The sequence below is a fragment of the Ciona robusta genome, chromosome 12 (assembly GCF_009617815.1).
Source record: "Ciona robusta chromosome 12, ASM961781v2".
Taxonomy (NCBI): Eukaryota; Metazoa; Chordata; class Ascidiacea; order Phlebobranchia; family Cionidae; genus Ciona; species Ciona robusta.
In genome coordinates this window covers 5,864,993-5,884,161 of record NC_143246.1, presented here as the reverse complement: position 1 = coordinate 5,884,161, position 19,169 = coordinate 5,864,993, and the positions used below count along the sequence as shown (strand labels likewise).

The following is a 19,169-nucleotide window of genomic DNA, read 5'->3' as shown; positions in this document are numbered from 1 at the left end:
GTGTGACGTCACAATCCACCCACGATGATGATTGTTATGTAATAGTCATCATATTCCATCCCAACAACAAGTATTGTTAGGTAATAGTGGTTGTTTATAATCACCTGTATACGACAATGGAGGAATACGTATTGAATATAAAGGTAAGTTTCAACCTTTTTGCGAGTTTTTTTTTGCCATATTTAGGTAGTTCAATGAATTTCGAGTAAAATGTTTTCAAGATTTTTTCATGTGGAGCAAAATAATTTTATAAACATGCGAGGTTTTTCGTTTTACTCCAGTTTTTAACGCAATGCGGGAATCAATAAATAGTTCGTTTCATGCCAGGAATAAATAGGTTTGGACGTTGGGTTTGGCAATTCCAAACACTGCTACCGCTAACACATGAAATGTGTTTTGAATTATCTTTTTTTTATCAAGTAAAATGTGATTCATTTGTTGATATTCGCTTTATTTTATCGCTTTTATACTCGCAAGTTAATAGGCCCAAATATTGCCCACCTGTTACAAGTGTATGCGATAATTTAGTTCTTCGACAACGCTTTTCAGCCATTCCTTTGTCTATACATTTTATCTTAGCGTCTTTAAAAGTCTGTTTTGTTATTAAGTCCCGTTTCCTGATTTACCTAATATTCGTTATTGCGATCGCAGAGCTAAACAAAAATGATAGGACCCGTTTGGTAAGGTGTGATACCATTAGCACCAAAATCTCTCATTTTATAATCGTTTTTTTTTTAACAATTAACAAGGCCATTTTAAAACATAGATTATCTTATTCCTAACCTTCTTTGTATTATAGTGGAGTGGGGAAAGATGGGACAACGTTTCATTCAATTTTCTCGTCCCATCATTCGGCAGAAAACAAAGAAAATTCAAAAAAATATATAAAACCGTAGCCTTACGACTTCCATAGACCGTTGTTAATTATTTAAAACACTGTCAGGATATTTTGGTATTATGTGCTAAAGGTGTGCCATATTCCCACACTCTACTATATAAAGTAGACTAAATGTTAAAATTATTCATGTTCATCTATATATTTTATTTCCCAAGACTTCCAATCGTTTCCTGACGGCTGGTACTTTATGTGGGGTTCATGTACGTATCACGGGTCGCAATGGAACAACATCGGATTGGACACAAGTAGACACGGCGGCTTCATATCTAAGAACGGTGAAACGGGGTTCCACTGTACAACATGTGTTGCGTCATGATGGAGAAGATCTCGGACCACCGATCGTCGTCGGATTAAGTAATTTATTTTATAATACTGGGAGATAAATACCGTTTGTACATAAGCTGTCACGTATTTAATCAAGCTATACTAAGGATATTTTCGAGTCGTAAGATTACAGTTATGTAAATCTGTAAATATTCTTCGCTTACTATACTAAAATAGACAATACAATTAAAAGAATAAAAACCGGGGCCTTCTTACGCCATCCTACTTATTTGTTTGATCTTTAAAACAAACCTTTCGTTATGTCTTGTAAACAAACATTGGTATCACACGAGTTTACTAAACATTTGTAATTTGAGTTTACTTAAAATTTTACGTCAACAAAACGTTTCTGTCTCGCCCACTTATAAAATACAACCCACCAACTGCCTACAGTGGTTTAATTGTCAATGAAAACAATATATTGGTGTAGCGACCGCGCTTATTTTTCTTCCAATTAAATATAAATCTGTTTTTAACTGTATTCGTATTTTAACAACCGTTTTTTTTGTCGCTGTACCGTGTCTTTTAGTTTTAAGTATTTTTAATCTTTACTTCTGTAATCGAAGAGGCTAAAAGTTAGTATTTATTATTATTTTTATATCAATTGGTTTACAGAGCTTTCCACGATGGCGATCGACATTTGGTATTGTGACGAAATAACAATCGAATACGAGAATAAAAATTACGAGTTTCCGGTTTACGATTGGGTAGAGGCGGACGAGCTTTCTGTGACGTCAGGAGAAGGTTAGTGACGTCATACGTGACGAGAGCATTGTTTAAAACGCAATTAAGAAATATAGGATGATATGTGTTAACGGTATCCATCATACACCACAGTTCAATATCCCTCGCAGGTAAACTGCCCCAAAACGAGACCAGTGACGTCATCAAGAGATTACGCAAGCACGAAGTGACGTCAAACATTGGCAAGTTTCAATGGTGCGTCCCAACCTCAAATGACCTTAGTTGGGGAATGCCTCGACATATAAACGCCGAAACTTTTGTGGATCTGCCGCGAACTTTTAGCAGAAATTACGACAAGCTTCGTAGCATTGGAACCTCGGGGCTCACTGTGGCTTATAACGCGACAGCTAATTTATTAAGAGGTTAGTGTTATAGTTTTGCACTTTGTTTTCGATCTTTTGCGACTTACAGTAGGGTGGGGGAAGATGGGACACCTTTAGCACCTATGATATCCAAACATCCTGATCGTGTTTTATATACTTAACATCGGTATATGGGAGTCGTAGGGATAAGGTTTCATAATTCTTTAAATTTTATATGCTTCCCACCAAATTGGACGAGAAAATAGAATGAAAAGGTGTCCCATCTTCCCCCACTCTACTATATATGTATTAACAAACGAACATTGGTTGCAAACGATGCTTTACCGAACGCCAATACCTAAAATACAAACATGGTAAAGACTGGCATAAGGTAACCATTTCATTCCAGTAATCATACGCTTAAATATTCCAGGTCTGTTTTGGAATCTAAACACACTGGACGACTACAGACGCCTCTACACACATCTTGGAAACAGCGACCCTTGCTTTATAGACGAGTGAGTCACGCTACTTTATTCTTGCAACACATTTTGTTTTAAATCACGTAACTTAGTTTTAGCAATTTATAGTATAAGATGGGATACCGTTAGCACCTAAAAAACATATTTTCTGAAAGTTTTAACAATCACCAACGCTCTTTTAATATCTCGAGGCTACATTTACAAAACCCTGTAAATATTCCTTGTTTACTATCCATTGAGACAAGAAATAAGAAAAAAGCATGGATTATCTATCACCAGCATACAATACTATGATCACTTTAAGCCCTATTTGTTTTAGTTGGACTCAAGACGAAGAATTTGGACGTCAGGTTCTAACAGGGGTTTCCCCTCTTGTAGTGAAACGCTGCGTCACGTTACCGGAATACTGCAACGTCACCGATAGTGATGTCATCAAGGAACTACCAACCGATTGTAGTTTAGATGAAGAAATAAAGGTATAGGCTCGATAATATGTTGACTTTTTAGGAGTTTACAGGTTTTTTTTCGCACTGTAAGATTGGGCGTGAAATTTATTTTTATCAACACATGCGTTAGTGTATACGAATATACCATCTTTTATTGGTAAAATTCCACTAACCTAATATTTTTCTACGGCGCATATGAGTGAGATTACTCCCAAGTTGTTTAATTATCGCATCGGAGAGATTAAAGTATTTTCTATATGTAGGCTATAATTCAGCGATTCCATCTTTCGTTAACCATAGTTCTTCTTCCACTTCACAGGGCGGCCGTATATTCATTGTCGATCTAACTTACACGAAAAACGTCGAACGGAATGTTGATTCAAAAACTGGCGAACCGTTCGTGTGTGCTGATTGTCTTGCATTGTTTCGTGTGAATGACGCTGGAAAGTTTGTCCCAATAGCGATCCAACTTACCCCAGATGATCCGGAGTCTATTTTCACTCCGTCTGATGAATATTACGATTGGTTGTTGGCTAAAATTTACTTCCGGGCTACTTTACAAAGTTCCCACGAGGTAAAGAGTCCTCGTATGTATAAATAGTTTAAATATATGCATGAGCTTCGTCCGTTGTGAATATTAAAAATATACCTTTTAATCTTTTTACCGTATTTTTTTTAACTTTAATATGCAATATTTTATACTAAAAATATAGAATAACGATTCCTTTATACTACTTTTTCTTTGTCAATGAAGAGTAATGTTCTTTGGAAAATCTATACAGCAGCTACCACCGATAACGCACGTAACTATAACAATTGTGTTTCCAGTGGCATTATCACTTCCTTAACACGCATGGAGTTTCGGAAACTTTCAGCGTGGCAACACTGCGGTCCTTCCCACGTTGTCACCCCGTGTTTAAATTGTTACAACCTCACCTCAAGACAGTCCCCAATATAAACACTGACGCTAGGGTGCTGGTTATTCCACCCAAGTCTCTTGTGAACAAATCAAACCACTTGAGTAAGTTGACTTCCTTGACTGGTGTTCGAACTCGGTCTGCGTGCCCTTTGATTGGATATTTTTTCTTTACTTTTTTTTAAAATGAATCTCTTTACGAATTTTAAAATTAAATGAATGTAACTTATTTATTCTTCTGTAGCGAGGCAGCGACAGTCGTATAACACTGTACCGCGGCCCCGGATTTTTTGAACTATAAAAACTTTTATTAAAATTGCAAAGTGTATGAATTCAACTTACTTTGCCAGGTGGTTCGTCATTCATACGTGAATGTTTCAAAACCTTCGATATTTCTCAACTTGATATCCCGAGTATGATTCGGAAAAACGGTCAGTGGTATAGATTGCATCTAAGGTCACGTCAGTTTATTTTTAACATTAATATTTTACTTAAAGGAACTGACGATTGTGGGGATCTACCTAATTACCATTACCGTGATGACGCAATCAAAATCTGGAATGTCATACAAGATTACGTGTCTGACGTCATACGTTACTATTACTGGTCAGATAAAGTAAGTTTCATGCTGCTGTTGCTACTATAGGCTTCAATATAATTGTAAAATATATTGGGGTGTTGTATAAGATGGGATATGTTTTTTTTTCTCTTTCCTCGTCGCACTTCGTATCATTAACAAAAAGAGTGTTTACGTAATTGTATAACCGTAGCCGCAAAAAAAATGTTTTTAATTGTTCAAAACACAATCAGGAAAAATAGGATTAAGGTACAAACAGTCTCCTATTCTACCCCCACAGTACTATGACACTTATCTGGTAAAACGCGTTAACCTTTTGGCACCAACGATTCTTCCGCCGCCAGAACATCAACCGGGTATAAACATAGTTAAACAAATACCGTATTTTTATACATGGTGACGTCATCATGGAATTATGTCATTTGACGGCATTTTGTTTTCCAGGACATTGTCAACGATTATGAACTGCAGGGCTGGGCGCACGATGTCGCTGTGGAGGGGTTCGGGTGGCAAGACGGGAACACTAGAGGCGCTCCAGAGAATATTGTTTCCGTCGAGCAGCTGGTAAGTGTTACATAACTTTTAACCTAAGACTCTTGAAATCTTAATGTATTTATCGACTTGATGAGGGTACTACTGGGTTCGAATCTATGAAGCCATGCTCTTGGAACATAGTATTTGAGTTTTAAAGTCATCTATACTCAGTCACTAAGCAAATATTTCTCAAAACTATCATAAGAGACTTCATATTAATAAGTAAGAGCGTCCAAAACACGTGTTGTTGTTGCAACCTAGTGGTCGCTAATATAGACCGCAAAACATCCAAAAAGTTACACACGCGATATATCGTAAAGCTTGCACAAAATGTATGAAACAGAACACCGTGTTATACCACTGATGTTACATTCCTTCTGTTTGAAACGTGACCGGACGGAGCAATATATGTATTATCTTAATTGGTGGTGAAAGTAACCAAACATGAATGCCTGAATCATCCTCTACCTTACAACATATTACAACCACACGCCGTAAACACATTTTTGACGTATGTTGTACAAGAGTCCAAACAGACATTTCGTGATCAATGTTTACAGTGGTCATATGTAAATGATATTTCTGTTTTTGACGCATTCTATAACAAAGGGCCTATTAACACGTGGTGAAACATGACGCACGTGGTTCTGAGAATTTTCAGGAGGAAATCATATCTATAATAATTATTAACGTCATAAATGATGTTTTTCAGGTGTGGTATTGCACTCTCATCATATTCACAAGCTCTGCGCAACATTCAGCCGTCAATTTTGGCCAGCGTGAGACTTACAAGTTTATTCCTAACGCCCCTGGTTGCATGGTGTTGCCTGTTCATAAACGTGGCGAGGTAAATATAATACGGTGATAAATTCAACTTACTTGTCTGCGCGTGGCAAGACAACAGAAGTTATAACACGGGTTTGCTTATTGCGCAATATATTAAGAAGTGGCTTCATACACCTCACCTCATACCCACTTGGGAATTAACGTAACTATCCATTAGTCCATTATGGGTGAAAGCAATTACCGTTTGGTATCTTGCCTATGAAGTCACACACAAAGCATCAATGACAACAAAAGATGGTTCTTAGGTTTCGCTGCTTCCTTACAAGATTTGTTCTGTTTTATCAGGGAGATAAACAATCAAGCCAGTAGGCGCAATCTATAATCTTAAATAAATGACAACTGCAGACGTTAGGCCGCGCGATATGAGATAATGTTTAAAATAACAAATCTGCTTCAATATAAACTATCCCTAGAATGAGTTTATATTATACCTTCAGCACTTCGTTCCGCTTTACACACGCTGCCCACATTATTTGTAAAATAAGAAAGCATTTCGACATTTAATCCGTTGGTTTAATACCTCTTATAAAAAGACGGGTACGTATAGGTTATTTGAACAGAATCCGCAGTTCAAATCAAGTTATCCCTCGAAAAACCCTACAATTCGAACGTTACCTTTATCCACGTGGTGTGGAAAAGTTAAACGCACGTGGCTGTGATTAAACGCATGTCGACCACGCGTGCGTGTAGGGAACCGGAACAGTTTTGGGATTTTTCAATGACGTTAAGTTTCTCGTTTCGCTTTTTAATTGACCAATAGGGTTTCGACACCAAAGATTCATCTTTCAGCGTAAATTCCGAATACTTGACGTCACTTATTATATAGAGTAGCCTACTTTTCAAACGAAACCGCTACGTATGGTTTGCCTTGTATGGGCCACTCAAAAAGTATTATTGTACTGTCGGTTAAAGAAGAATACCTTTACTTTAGCTCATAAATCCCATATTTCCTGATCGTATTTTAAACAGCACTTTTTAGAGTTTTTAGAGGAATACGATTATATAATTCTGTAAGTATACTTTGTTTACTATCAAATTGGACGAGAAAAGGGAATGAAAAACAGGCCGACTCACCCCTATACTCCACAGTACCATACAACTGTTCAACTCTGTTTTTTTTGTTTACTATAGAGTGGGGCAAGATGGGCACTTAAGCACATATTGCCCAATATTTCCGAATTCAATGGTTTTTGGCTGATACTATATGTTAGTACTATCATTCCTTTATTAATTGACAACAATTCAAAAAATATAATAAAACACATGAGGAGTTTTTTAGCGATTCGCACAACAGGTTTAGTTTTACAAATTCAAAAACACATAAGGTAAGACGGGACAGTTTAAAATCATTGTTAATTTTGATTATTAAGTGTATTTATAAATAGGAACACACGTAAATAACACGAAATAATACTGCACGCATTGAAAACCAGTTTAAACATTTTTTTCATTGCCCTACTGCTATAGTTTTTAACATGTTACATGTAGTAGGGTGGAGACGGGACACCCTTTCTTTCAATTTTCTCGTTTCATTTGGTAGTAAACAAAGAACATACATCGTTGTTAATTGTTTAAAACACGATGAGATTATTTGGATATTATGTGCTAAGGGTGTCTCGTCTCCCACCAACATTATTTTTCTGATTATTATTAAATGGGGGCCTGTAAAAAGAAAATTAAAAAAAATTGTCGGTAAAAGTGTCTCATCTTCTCCCCCCCCTACTATATAAATAAGGTCATTGTCATTTTATTTGACCGCCGAACAAAGTTATCGACGAGTTCCACGAAACTAACCAGTAGACCTTAAAATTCAGGTTTCGTTAAAAGTGTTTTCTCACAAAGGTGTAAATGACGTCACCCTTATTTGCTACCAAGGTGAAACTATCGTATCGACCTTCGAGCTTTTAGTTCCCTGATGGGAAACGGAATGTTCAAATAAATTTGTTTCCCACGAAACCAGTTAGTACTCATGGTTCTGCGTAAATGGCATATATGAAACAAAACTAAGGTTACCAAATTGTTACGTATAACGACTAAAGACCGCGTGAGTGACTTTCATTATTTTTATCAGCACGTCACGAGAACAATGTACGTCACGTGTTACGTCATGGGGCTATTTTACAATCCTGTTTTACAATAGGCTTTTTCCATCTACAGGGTTCATTAGAACGTATATTGAGGAGCCTTCCGGGAATCAGAATATCAAGTCTGATCATTTCATTTGCATACTCTCTCTCTGAATTTACACAGAACGAGGTAAATAACTAAATTAAAAGTTTAAAATTGAAACCCCTAAATAAATCTCTTTGATGACGCTTCGGATTTCAAATAAATACGATGACTAGCCATAATATTCACCTTTAGAGAGCATAGAACCGTATAAACACAGGTATTTCTATTTATATTCCACCATGAAGAACAGCACTACCGCTGAAGTCTAGTTACTTAAGTGTCCAAATTTTAGAATATTCTGTTTCTTACTTTGTTTATAAAACCAGGTATACCTTGGGGACTTCCCCGAGCGTTTATTCAGCGAAGAAGAAGTTTTGGAGTTTCAGTTTTTGTTTAAACGAAAATTAGACAAACTGGCAACCGAGTTTAAAAGAAGAAACCAAGATTTAAAATATCCATATATTGATCTTATGCCAGGCCGTATTCCTATTAGTATATCGATATAAAATAAATCAACGCAATTTTAAAGTTAATTTGTATGTGGTGGATTATTAACTTTAAAAATGCGCAAAAACGTGCTGCGTCACCGTAATTCGCTTGACTTGCGTAAGGTTAACCATTTATTACGTTACAATAGCGATATGTTTTGTCACAGTAGTGACATATTACGCACGTTACAGCACGAGGAGCATGTTATATTCACATGGAGCTATACAGAGAAGACGGAAAAAATTTTCCGCTAGGAGGCGATGACAAATTCGTTTCTCTATTTTATGGGGAGCAGTTAGTTTCACGGTTTATACACATAAGATATAAACCCCTAACACCTAACCCCTAACCCCTAACCCCTAACCTCTAACACTAACCCCCAACCCCTAACCCCTAACCTCCTAACCCCCTAACCCCCTAACCCCCTAACCCCTAACTCCTAACCCCCAACTCCTAACCCCAAACTCGTCAAACAAAAAAAACTTGAAAAAAAAAGATAAAAAAGTATTCCACTGTGCGGGACTCGAATCCGGTAAAAATGAAACAAAGGGAGTTTACGACCGCACGCAAACCGCTACACCACAGACTCGACGACCGTAAACACAACGAAAGAGCGTATATAACCGACCTAATGTGGGAAATATGTTCTTACTAGTGTTTTATGTATTTGGAAAGGTATTTTTATTATTTAATTAATTTGTTTTACACTTATTAACACTTTGTAGTGCTGTTTTGTTCGTTTTTTCGTATTTTTTAATTTAAATAATTACCGCCTCTAGCGGAAAAAATTTTCCGTCTTCTTTGTATAGTCCCATGTGTTATATTCTTGATTTTCGCACTGTTTTATTCTAGGGAAAACCCCAAGCCCTAATCCTTAACCCAACCCTAACCCCTACTTTTAACCCCTAAATCCCCCAAAAAACTAACAAATTACGTAATCTGTAATGTAGAAATCAAAGGTGGTAATACGCATTCTATGACGTAATAATCTAACCTTTGACGGCTCGTGTGGAAAATACGATGACGCAGCATGATTTCGCGCATTTTCAAAGTTAATTTTCGATACGATCGCCCAAGTTTTTTCAAAAATTATACAGCGGGTATCAGGGAGACGTAAGGAACATTTTGATACCAACATTTTTACTGGTCACCAGCGGCAGTATTACCCTGGTCACCAAGGACAAGAATACCCTGTAAAGAGTTCTGTAATATATACCGAATCTATGTATTATATGTTCTCACGAATTTTGTATAAATAAAATAATCGTAATTGTAAATTGTTTCAGCAAAATAAAATTTAGGTTGTGTAGTCAGTTTCTACTGTTTCATTATGCAAACTCATTCTGTACAAGTGACACTGTTGGTGCCTTTAATTGCATGGTGAGTAATGTATTTAATTTGCACTGTATTGGTATCATTATATTTAGACTTGCACCCTTAGCTGGAACAATATAAAAATTATCTTATAAAGTAATTATTGAATGGTATGTCAATATGTGCAAAGAGTACGGTGCCAGCTAGAAATCCTGGATTTACCTACATAGTGGGCAGGTGTATCCTTAAATTTTCTGCACTGTAATAATCCATAAGCATTACAACAAGTAGGGTGAAGTTTAAATGTCTAAATAATAATATATATCTATGCCTCTCTTATATTTATAAAATGTTTTGCGCTTATTTTTCAACATTTGTTTTAAACAGAGGGAGCAGGGCAATGGACTTATTTAAAGTTAAATAAATGATGGATAGAGATGATGGTGTTATGCATCGAGATGTTTCATCTGCTGATGGAAAACTCCAACTAAAGTGTGTGGATTGTGTAAGTCTATTGGGACCTATACAACCCATTGTTTAACTCACTACTTTTAATATACCAGAAGTTGTCTTATTCCGTCAAGTCCTTTAACATACAAGTCTTTTAATTAATTTGTTTCGTATATTAGCTTACTGCAGTGTATGACTTATGAATTTAATTTAAAAATCCTACAAATTAATTTTAACTTTTCAGTGTCCGAGGCGGAATCAAGAGATATATGTTTATCAATTTATTTTAAACTATTTGTACCATAGACTGTATGTATTTGATTCCAAAGTTCAGGTCGTATTAGAATAAATTTCATGGTCAAAGTCTATTGAGCAATAAAATAAAATAATGGCACTTCTCTGCTATGGTAGTTTATAATCAGACTGATCAGAGTATATTCAAGGTTGCAAATTACTTCATAAAGATACCATTTACTAATATCTGTTTTACATACATGATAACATGTTAACCTTATATACCCTATCAATTAAAAAGTACAATTAGGTATCCATTACCAATGCACAGGGATGCACATTATGGAATAATTAGGTATTCTAGGATATCCTAGAATACTTTATTTCGAATCTAGAATTCCAAATCTAGAATTTCGAATCTTTTTATATTTATAGGAAAAATGAATTTTACCCACATAAGTCAGTTTATAGACTCTTTTATAGCAGCCTTGTTGAATCATGAGCTGAAAATGATCAAAAATTGTACTATTGAGTAGTTTTTGCGTCATGAAACGTATAGCAGGCTATGAAAAGACGTTGCGAAACGTTTACTCTCGAAAGTCCCACAAACACAAAATTTTTTTTTTTCAAAATTATTAAGTTTTAAAAATTGTTAATCTAGTTTATGAGATGACGTGTGATGACGTCATTAAACAGAATACCGGATCTCGTAATTAGATTCGAATGCAAAAGGATTCGAATCTCACGGATTCGAAATTCTGTAATGTGCATCCCTACTAATGCACCATTTACGACTTAAGTACTTTAAAAATATGAAATAAAACATACCTTTCTGTTGATCAGTTTTTTTTTGTAGGATCTATTAAACGTGGTGAAAGCAGTTGGAAGTAGAGGTGACACTCCAACCCAAGTATTAGCTTTACCGATGAGGAAAGAATTCCCGATTGTATGTTATCCAATTTCAGGTAAAAACATTTTGGATCATAACGTTTCTATAAAAATTTAAGTTAATCTTTATGAATTTTTTACAACTTTTTGATCCTAAATTTATATATATATATATAAAACAGATATAAAGCTCAAAGACTTGAACTCTTGGCTTTAACTAACTAAACACCTTTAAAAATAAACTGTATAATACTATTTTTAATATGTGTCTATTCCCGCCAGATGAAGGATCATTATCCCTGCTTGCTGCATGTTCTATTTCTGTGTTTGGAAATAAGAAACACATCAAGTTTTTGCAGAAATTGGCTTTGGATAACTTGTTTAAACTCCCGAAAGACTTTTTATCATGGTTGAAAAGTAAACATAAGGAAATGGTAAGAGCATGTTGTGTATGCCCATCTGGGTAAAAATAAGCACACGGTGCATTGGTGTTCAATTGTAAACTTGTAAAGTATAAAATTCTTCTATAAAGCATTCTTTCTCTTTCTCTTACTGACAATTAAACTTATCCAAACAACTCAGCAGAACAATTTAAACATACAAAATCATAAACTATGACTTTGAACAAAACTGCCGAGTAACAAAGCCAAGCCAACTTTGAACAAAAAACGCAAATCGAAGTAAAGGGTAGTGTTTCACTTCATTCGAAAGAAATATATATTTTGGATGAATGGTCAATACATATGTATATAAACGCTGTCGTAGTGAACGTAAACTTTACAAAGTACTGCTTACATAAAAGCGTAGCGTAACAATAAAAAAGGGTACAAAAAAAGGGGTCGCTGAACATAGAAATATAATATCAACATAGAAATTTATAAATGATATTAAATTTAACTGCTTTCATCGCAATTGGTATTGTTTTGTTTATTTAGTTATGTCTTTGTTTTTCAGGTACTCGACTTTGAATCCCTTTCATTGAATTTAAGAAGTGGTTTTGACATGAATAATAATCAATTGAAATTTTTGCTTTTTCTTTTTTGTCACATACTGCTGCGGCCGATTGTTTTGTATTCGAAAGGTAAAGATTGTTATTGTTACTATGGGAACAGGAAATTGTCGTTGTTGTTATTATTAACCATCACACGGAAGCTGTTGGTAACTGCATGCTTACTGTATATTTCGACCGTATACATCTAAATACTTAGAACTGGAAGCCCAAATGGCTATTTGTATATTTGTCATGCTTGGGCAGTTGTGTAAATAGGCTTAATCAAGTGATCCCATAATATAGTATACACCATCAGATTTTTAATAATTTACTGCTAACAACAAAATTTTGACGCTATAGTGATTACATACAAAATAAACTATATGAATTTAGATTTTTATCATGCCATATTAAAAATTTTTCGGCCCACGCCCGCTGTAGTTGGTAGTTTTATAGCTATACAAATAAGAGTTTTATAGTTTTTATATACTTGCTTTATGCTTCATTAATTTTTAGCTATATCAGTAAAATCTGGGTGGGCTGCATTATGTTAGAAAGACTGAAACTCATACATTTAAACACAATTGCCAATAAATAGTTGTCAACTTTTTAAGTCAGTTTTAAGCTTGCCGTTGTGCATATGAGACATGTTATACAGTTTGTATACCTAACCACTCATCACCCAACCAGTATTTTCTCTTTTCCAGATGATTTTGCATCCATGATGTTTTTACCTTTCCTTTTACCTCAAATCCAATGTTCATTTGTACCTTGTTTAGTTCATCTTGCAAATGGAAAATTTTCCCCACTATTGTTTCAAACAGGCAAGTTCTATGCACTTTAATACACCTGGTTTGTGATATAATATTCAGTTTATCTTTATCAGGGTAATTGTTAATTGGCTTTCATCAGATTGCCAAAAGTGCTTTAACATTAAGACTGTCAGAATAAATTTAAATATAATTAAATTAAAGAATAAATTTAAATATTAATTTTGGAGTTTTTTACATATACCTGTGAGTTTACATATACTAGCTTTTATAGATATATAATATATACGGAAGCACATTAAAGATTAGAATACACACAAAAACATGTGGTTTCCAGTTCTTCACATTATAAACCAACAATGGGTTAACATATATAGTTTAGCTTGTTTTTATTAAAATTCAATACTTTTCAGGTGAAAACAAACCAAGAGCTCCACTCGTAAACGAACATTTAGAATTACTCCCGGTGGCTTTTGTTGATCAGAATGAAGAAGCTATTAGGTTAACAAAGTTATATTTTAAACTAATTGATGAAAAGTATGACAATAGAAGCATCAAGTGTGTCAGGATACCTGAGGTTTGTGTTTTAAAATATATGGGTGAGATTCTACAGCAACGCACACCATGGGACCTGTATTTTGGGTCAAGTTGGCCCATTTCCCCTATAACTCTGTTTACCACAACACCCATGGAGTCTTGCTATAGGAACTTACGACTTAATGCTTAAACTTAAAAAAATTTAGTGTTCTTTGGTAACATATGTTGTTGTTTTTGTTAAATTGTTGGTCACATCCTGTTCTAAAGGACAAAAATTTATTTCGTTTTATGTTAGTCTGCATGTTAAACAATATCGAGTTTCCGGGTATGTTCATGTGGGGTGATGTAACACGGAAACGTAGGACTATTGACATTACTATGGTTCCTGCTGTTTGAAAAACCTTTCTATCAACTTTGCTTAAATGAAAATATTAGTAAATTACAACAATTATTCAGTTTTTTACGGAAACACAAATTAACATTGTGAAACCTGCTGCTTCTTACCTTAATGAAGAAAAAGAAGATAAGAATCTTTTCATCAATGAACAAATAGCTTTTAGGGTGAGTATGGTGTGTATGACATTGTTTTCTGTAGTTCGATTGTAGCCTGGATTTTCCATGTAAATAATGATAATGGGTGATAACAATGCCGTTTTTCGTTTACTATTGTAATTCAAAGCATGAAAAGTTCATTAAAATATTTACACAGGAACAAACTATGGTTTTCTATACTAATGTAGTCTGCAGGAAACAAATACCAGTATTTCTAAAACCCCTCCTACTTACCCAGGCATGCATAATAGAAAGAATTGTAAATTATTTATACTGTTGCAGCCAGAAAGCGATGAAGAAACTTCCCCTAAGCGTTCAAAACGTTTAGGAGAATCTTTGTCTTCAATCGATAACATACAAATTGAAGTCAAGAAAAACACGGACAAAATTTTAGATTCTGCATATTATTCAAAACGTACCGAAAGTATTTCTGAAGAAACTGTGCCAGATAAACCTTTGTCACATTCAGATAGGTATAACTGTGACACAGTCACTGATCATTGTCCACCAAGAATGCCTGAAACAAATATAAACAACATTAAAGATCCAACCACAAAAAGTTTTGTTGGTGACATTGAGTTTGGCAGTAGCATTGACAGGAGAGACCAAGTTGAAACTCTACAAACTCAGGAATTACCTTCAACTCCAGAGAGGTTTGCAACAGTTTTTAGTAATATTAACATACCTTCATTTGTTGCGTCTCAAAATGTGCGAGTTAAAGGCTCGCTGCTGCTACCATTGTGGTTGTATGTGTCCTTGGGCAAGACGCTTACGGTAATTGCTCAAACCCAGTGGTCCTTTATGGGTTGCCAAATTCTCAACCATATATTAAAAAAGTAAAAGTCTACCACTGCAGTAACACTATTTGTGTTTATGTGAAAAAGAAATGTTGAATAACAGTAAACTGGAAGTTGAGATATAACACACTTGCAAAAGTGTGGCTACTCTGTCAAAAAATGTCATCTTTTTTTATTTTTTTTGCAGAAATTCGACACCCACTGTTGGTGTATCAGAAGTAAAAGATGAGAGTTTGGTCCCAGTGCATCAAGTTACAAGTAAGTCATACTGCTTTGTGGAAAATATTTTATTATTTAAACATAATCACAAAGTTGTGATACTTGAAATAAAATGGACTATTCTATTGGGTCAATGTATATATTTTAGTATTAATATTGGGTCTATATAATATATAGAATAGGTTATAATATATAGAATAGGTTAGAAGTATGCCAACAAATCGTAACAAAATAACTTTGCACTCGATTATATTTCACAAAAAATTGAATATTTTAAACCTTCTAAAATTTGTTACAGTAAGATAAATAATAAAGTACACACTACACAGCGCTATTATTATTCAAACATTATTGTATGTTTTACAAAATCCTCAAATTTTTATGCAATGTTTAAAATAATTTTTACTGGGTAATATGCTAACAGATATTTCAATTGATGGAAAAAGATTGCAAAGAGTTGTCGTTCCTCATACACCAGGTTTGTATTGAAATTATTGATTTTATTGATTATTAAACCTACTGTATTCATTTAAAAACATTTTCATGTTTTTTAAATAGTAGTGGCTGGATTTTATTTAAAGTAATGTTCATGTAATTTGAATTTTTGTAAATTATGTTGTACCAAAGTAACAAACATCTGAGTTTGTAACATGCTACTCTTGAATGTACTTATACTTTTGAATATACTTGAATTCTTGAATGTACTTGAATGTAAGTCCATGAAACCTGTTTGGTATACATGCTGTGTGATAAAGAATGTTGTCATTGACATTCCACGGACTTAGATTTCAAAACTGCTATACTATATATGTTGGTGCTTTGAATTATATCTTACAAAACCATTTATTTTTCCATTATTTTTTCCGGACTGCTATTTTGTCTTAAACCAATTTCTGTTCCATTATTTTATAAAATAATATTATTTTTACTGTCCTTCCCAGAAAACAAATTTGAATTAGAAAACACAGTTGGTTCCACAATAACAAGCAATTCTTTTGAAGTGAAAATCACTGAAAGTTCGAAAATAAAAGATCTTAAATTTGTCAGTGAATTTCTGGTTAATGGGAAAGAAATCTATAGGGTAATTTGAATTCAAATAAAGAATGATTTATCTTAACATGATAAAAATTATTTATTTTAATTTTTAATATGACTGTACAAAAAATTACTTGTTTATCTTCACGTGGTAGGGTAATTCTGTACTGCAACAAAAGCCTAGAGTACCCCCCAATTTCACCATGTAGCTGGTTTCCACTCACAATTGTGCAGCTTTGTGTGTGTTGTTTCACGATACACACCCACAATTGTTGTAGCAACCAGCACTAAAGGTCTTATAAGAACACATAACATCTTAATTGGTCCTTACCAATGTAGTCCATGTTTATGTTATATTTCAGCTCATTTATTTGAAAACTCCAAACCAGCCGCAGTTATTTCTGACAAACTGAACTGTTTTATATCATGTGTTAATCTATATACCTATAGGTTCTTTTAAAAATGAGTAAAAATGAGATGAATTATTTGTAGGTGAGTGTTCTTATTTCCTGTGTGGGTGAACAAGGCTCCAAATTGCAGTTGATCAAACAAAGTCAACTGTTCACAATTGTATCGCGTCATACTTTAAATGAGGTTGTTCTTAAGATTGCATTTGTAGACCTAAAATACCAGTTACATGTATATGCTCCAAGTGAAATGTTGATTTCAACACATGATGATTTTGAACAGGTGAATACCCATAAAGTGAAAACTAAATTACACTGAATGTAGTATTACTCTTTTACTTACTAAAAGAAAAAGATAATATATACAACAAAATTACTCCTTTTAAAATTTACATATGCATAATTTGTGACTGCTATATCTAGAAGGTTTTGAAATCATTATTAGCATTCAACGTGCCATATTGACTGTCTTTTATTTTTTGTTCAATTTTCACATCTTCATTGCTATAAAACAAGAGATAGATGCTATTGTAAATAATATTAAAAATCCTATTTATCGGAAGGTCCGTTTTAAAAGATAATTTTGCTGATTTCTCTTTTTCTGCAGGATTGGGCAAATGTTTTAAATGAGACAGACCTGCAAAGAGAAGTTCAATTATCTACACATAAGGATAAATGTAGAGTAGATGGGTGTTTGTACATTGCTGTAACTTTGAATGGTTTATGTAAAGAGCATGGTAAACATTTCAATGAAAGTTCGATTTCTGAAACAACATTCAGTGAAGCTGCTATTAGTGAAAACTTGGAATTTAAAAACTTGACCCAAAATACTTTTAATCAAGATTACATTTGCTGCACAGAAGGTTGCAGTAATGACGCTATTAGTAATGATGTAGGATTGTGTCAAGAATGTTTTAAGAAAAAAACTGAACAGTTGTAAAAATGTAATTACTTATACCGTCTCATGTACATCATTATTTTATTCAGTTTTATAAATTAATATGTATTTTTTTAGTTTTGTATTCAAATGAATTATTGTATTTTTAGTTTATTTACTTTTTTATAATCTGGATATGTTTTTTTAACAGAATTGTTCTGTTTAGATACTAACAGTGTCGTTCACAGTGTTTTTATCCAATGCTGCTGGAAGTTCATATTTTTCTTTTCTCAGGATTGATTCTGTTTAAAGTTCAAATAAAGTTTTAAAAATCATAAATACGTGATTTGTATTTTTATCAGTTTATCAGTGCAAACAATAATCAAATGTAGAACAAGACAGTCGTTAAAAACATAGATAAGAGCAGCGACAGAAAATATCTCAAATGATTGAAAAGGGCAAAAAAAATAATGTACATAATGAATATTTTGAAGAAAAAAAAACAGCTGTATATATTTTAGTAGTAATATTGGGTCAATGTATTTATTTTTTATAAGTATTATTGGGTCAATGTATTTATTTTATTAATATTATTGGGTCAATGTATATATTTTAGTGATATTTTTGGGTCAACGTATATATTTTAGTAATATTATTGGGTCAGTGTATATATTTTAGTAATATTATTGGGTCATTGTATGTATTTTAGTGATATTATTGGGTCAATGTATATATTTTAGTAGTATTATTGGGTCAATGTATGTATTTTAGTAATATTAATTGGTCAATGTATATATTTTAGTGATATTAATTGGTCAATGTATATATTTTAGTGATATTATTGGGTCAATGTATATATTTCAGTAATATTATTGGGTCAACGTATATATTTTAGTAGTATTATTGGGTCAATGTATGTATTTTAGTAATGTTATTGGGTCAATGTATATATTTTAGTAGTATTATTGGGTCATTGTATGTATTTTAGTGATATTATTGGGTCAATGTATATATTTTAGTAGTATTATTGGGTTAATGTATATATTTCAGTAATATTATTGGGTCAACGTATATATTTCAGTAATATTATTGGATCAATGTATATATTTTAGTAATATTATTGGGTCAATGTATATATTTTAGTAATATTATTGGATCAATGTATATATTTTAGTAATATTATTGGGTCAGTGTATATATTTTAGTAATATTATTGGGTCAATGTATATATTTTAGTAGTATTATTGGGTCAATGTATATATTTTAGTAATATTATTGGGTCAATGTATATATTTTAGTAGTATTATTGGGTCAATGTATATATTTTAGTAATATTATTGGGTCAATGTATATATTTTAGTAATATTA

General features: G+C 33.4%; 2 protein-coding genes across 3 annotated transcripts; both read left to right on the top strand.

The window, feature by feature from the left end:
- Positions 1–2: 2 nt before the first annotated feature.
- LOC149727176 (polyunsaturated fatty acid 5-lipoxygenase-like) lies at positions 3–10,007 on the top strand. The gene is made up of 14 exons (XM_089889729.1): positions 3–143; positions 1,054–1,252; positions 1,838–1,966; positions 2,077–2,328; positions 2,702–2,786; positions 3,070–3,226; positions 3,516–3,770; positions 4,025–4,217; positions 4,463–4,543; positions 4,610–4,728; positions 5,134–5,253; positions 5,936–6,070; positions 8,227–8,325; positions 8,568–10,007. The coding sequence occupies exons 1-14, from the start codon at positions 117–119 to the stop codon at positions 8,745–8,747; spliced, it is 2,031 nt and encodes a 676-aa protein (XP_089745855.1). The 5' UTR covers positions 3–116; the 3' UTR covers positions 8,748–10,007.
- On the top strand, positions 9,515–18,140 carry LOC149727175 (uncharacterized). Of its 2 annotated transcripts, XM_089889731.1 has the most exons (14): positions 9,515–10,110; positions 10,432–10,549; positions 11,585–11,693; positions 11,899–12,050; positions 12,571–12,697; positions 13,315–13,431; positions 13,791–13,954; positions 14,371–14,475; positions 14,749–15,119; positions 15,451–15,521; positions 15,907–15,960; positions 16,424–16,563; positions 17,010–17,207; positions 17,532–18,140. In XM_089889731.1, exons 2-14 carry the CDS (start codon positions 10,469–10,471, stop codon positions 17,862–17,864), a joined length of 2,022 nt encoding a protein of 673 aa, XP_089745857.1. In that variant the 5' UTR covers positions 9,515–10,110; positions 10,432–10,468; the 3' UTR covers positions 17,865–18,140. The 2 variants fall into 2 exon arrangements, with proteins under 2 accessions (XP_089745857.1, XP_089745858.1); XM_089889732.1 differs by lacking the exon at positions 9,515–10,110 and having other exon boundaries at positions 10,432–10,536.
- The last annotated feature ends 1,029 nt before the right edge of the window (positions 18,141–19,169 follow it).

What these genes read in the sequence shown, in the direction of transcription:
- LOC149727176 (XM_089889729.1), top strand. Translation starts at nt 117, where the DNA reads ATGGAGGAATACGTATTGAATATAAAG. An exon ending in AATACGTATTGAATATAAAG is followed by an intron (nt 144 to 1,053) that starts GTAAGTTTCAAC and finishes TTATTTCCCAAG; the next exon opens with ACTTCCAATCGTTTCCTGAC. An exon ending in TTCTGTGACGTCAGGAGAAG is followed by an intron (nt 1,967 to 2,076) that starts GTTAGTGACGTC and finishes TATCCCTCGCAG; the next exon opens with GTAAACTGCCCCAAAACGAG.
- LOC149727175 (XM_089889731.1), top strand. Translation starts at nt 10,469, where the DNA reads ATGATGGATAGAGATGATGGTGTTATGCATCGAGATGTTTCATCTGCT. An exon ending in AACTAAAGTGTGTGGATTGT is followed by an intron (nt 10,550 to 11,584) that starts GTAAGTCTATTG and finishes TTTTTTTTGTAG; the next exon opens with GATCTATTAAACGTGGTGAA. An exon ending in TGTATGTTATCCAATTTCAG is followed by an intron (nt 11,694 to 11,898) that starts GTAAAAACATTT and finishes TATTCCCGCCAG; the next exon opens with ATGAAGGATCATTATCCCTG.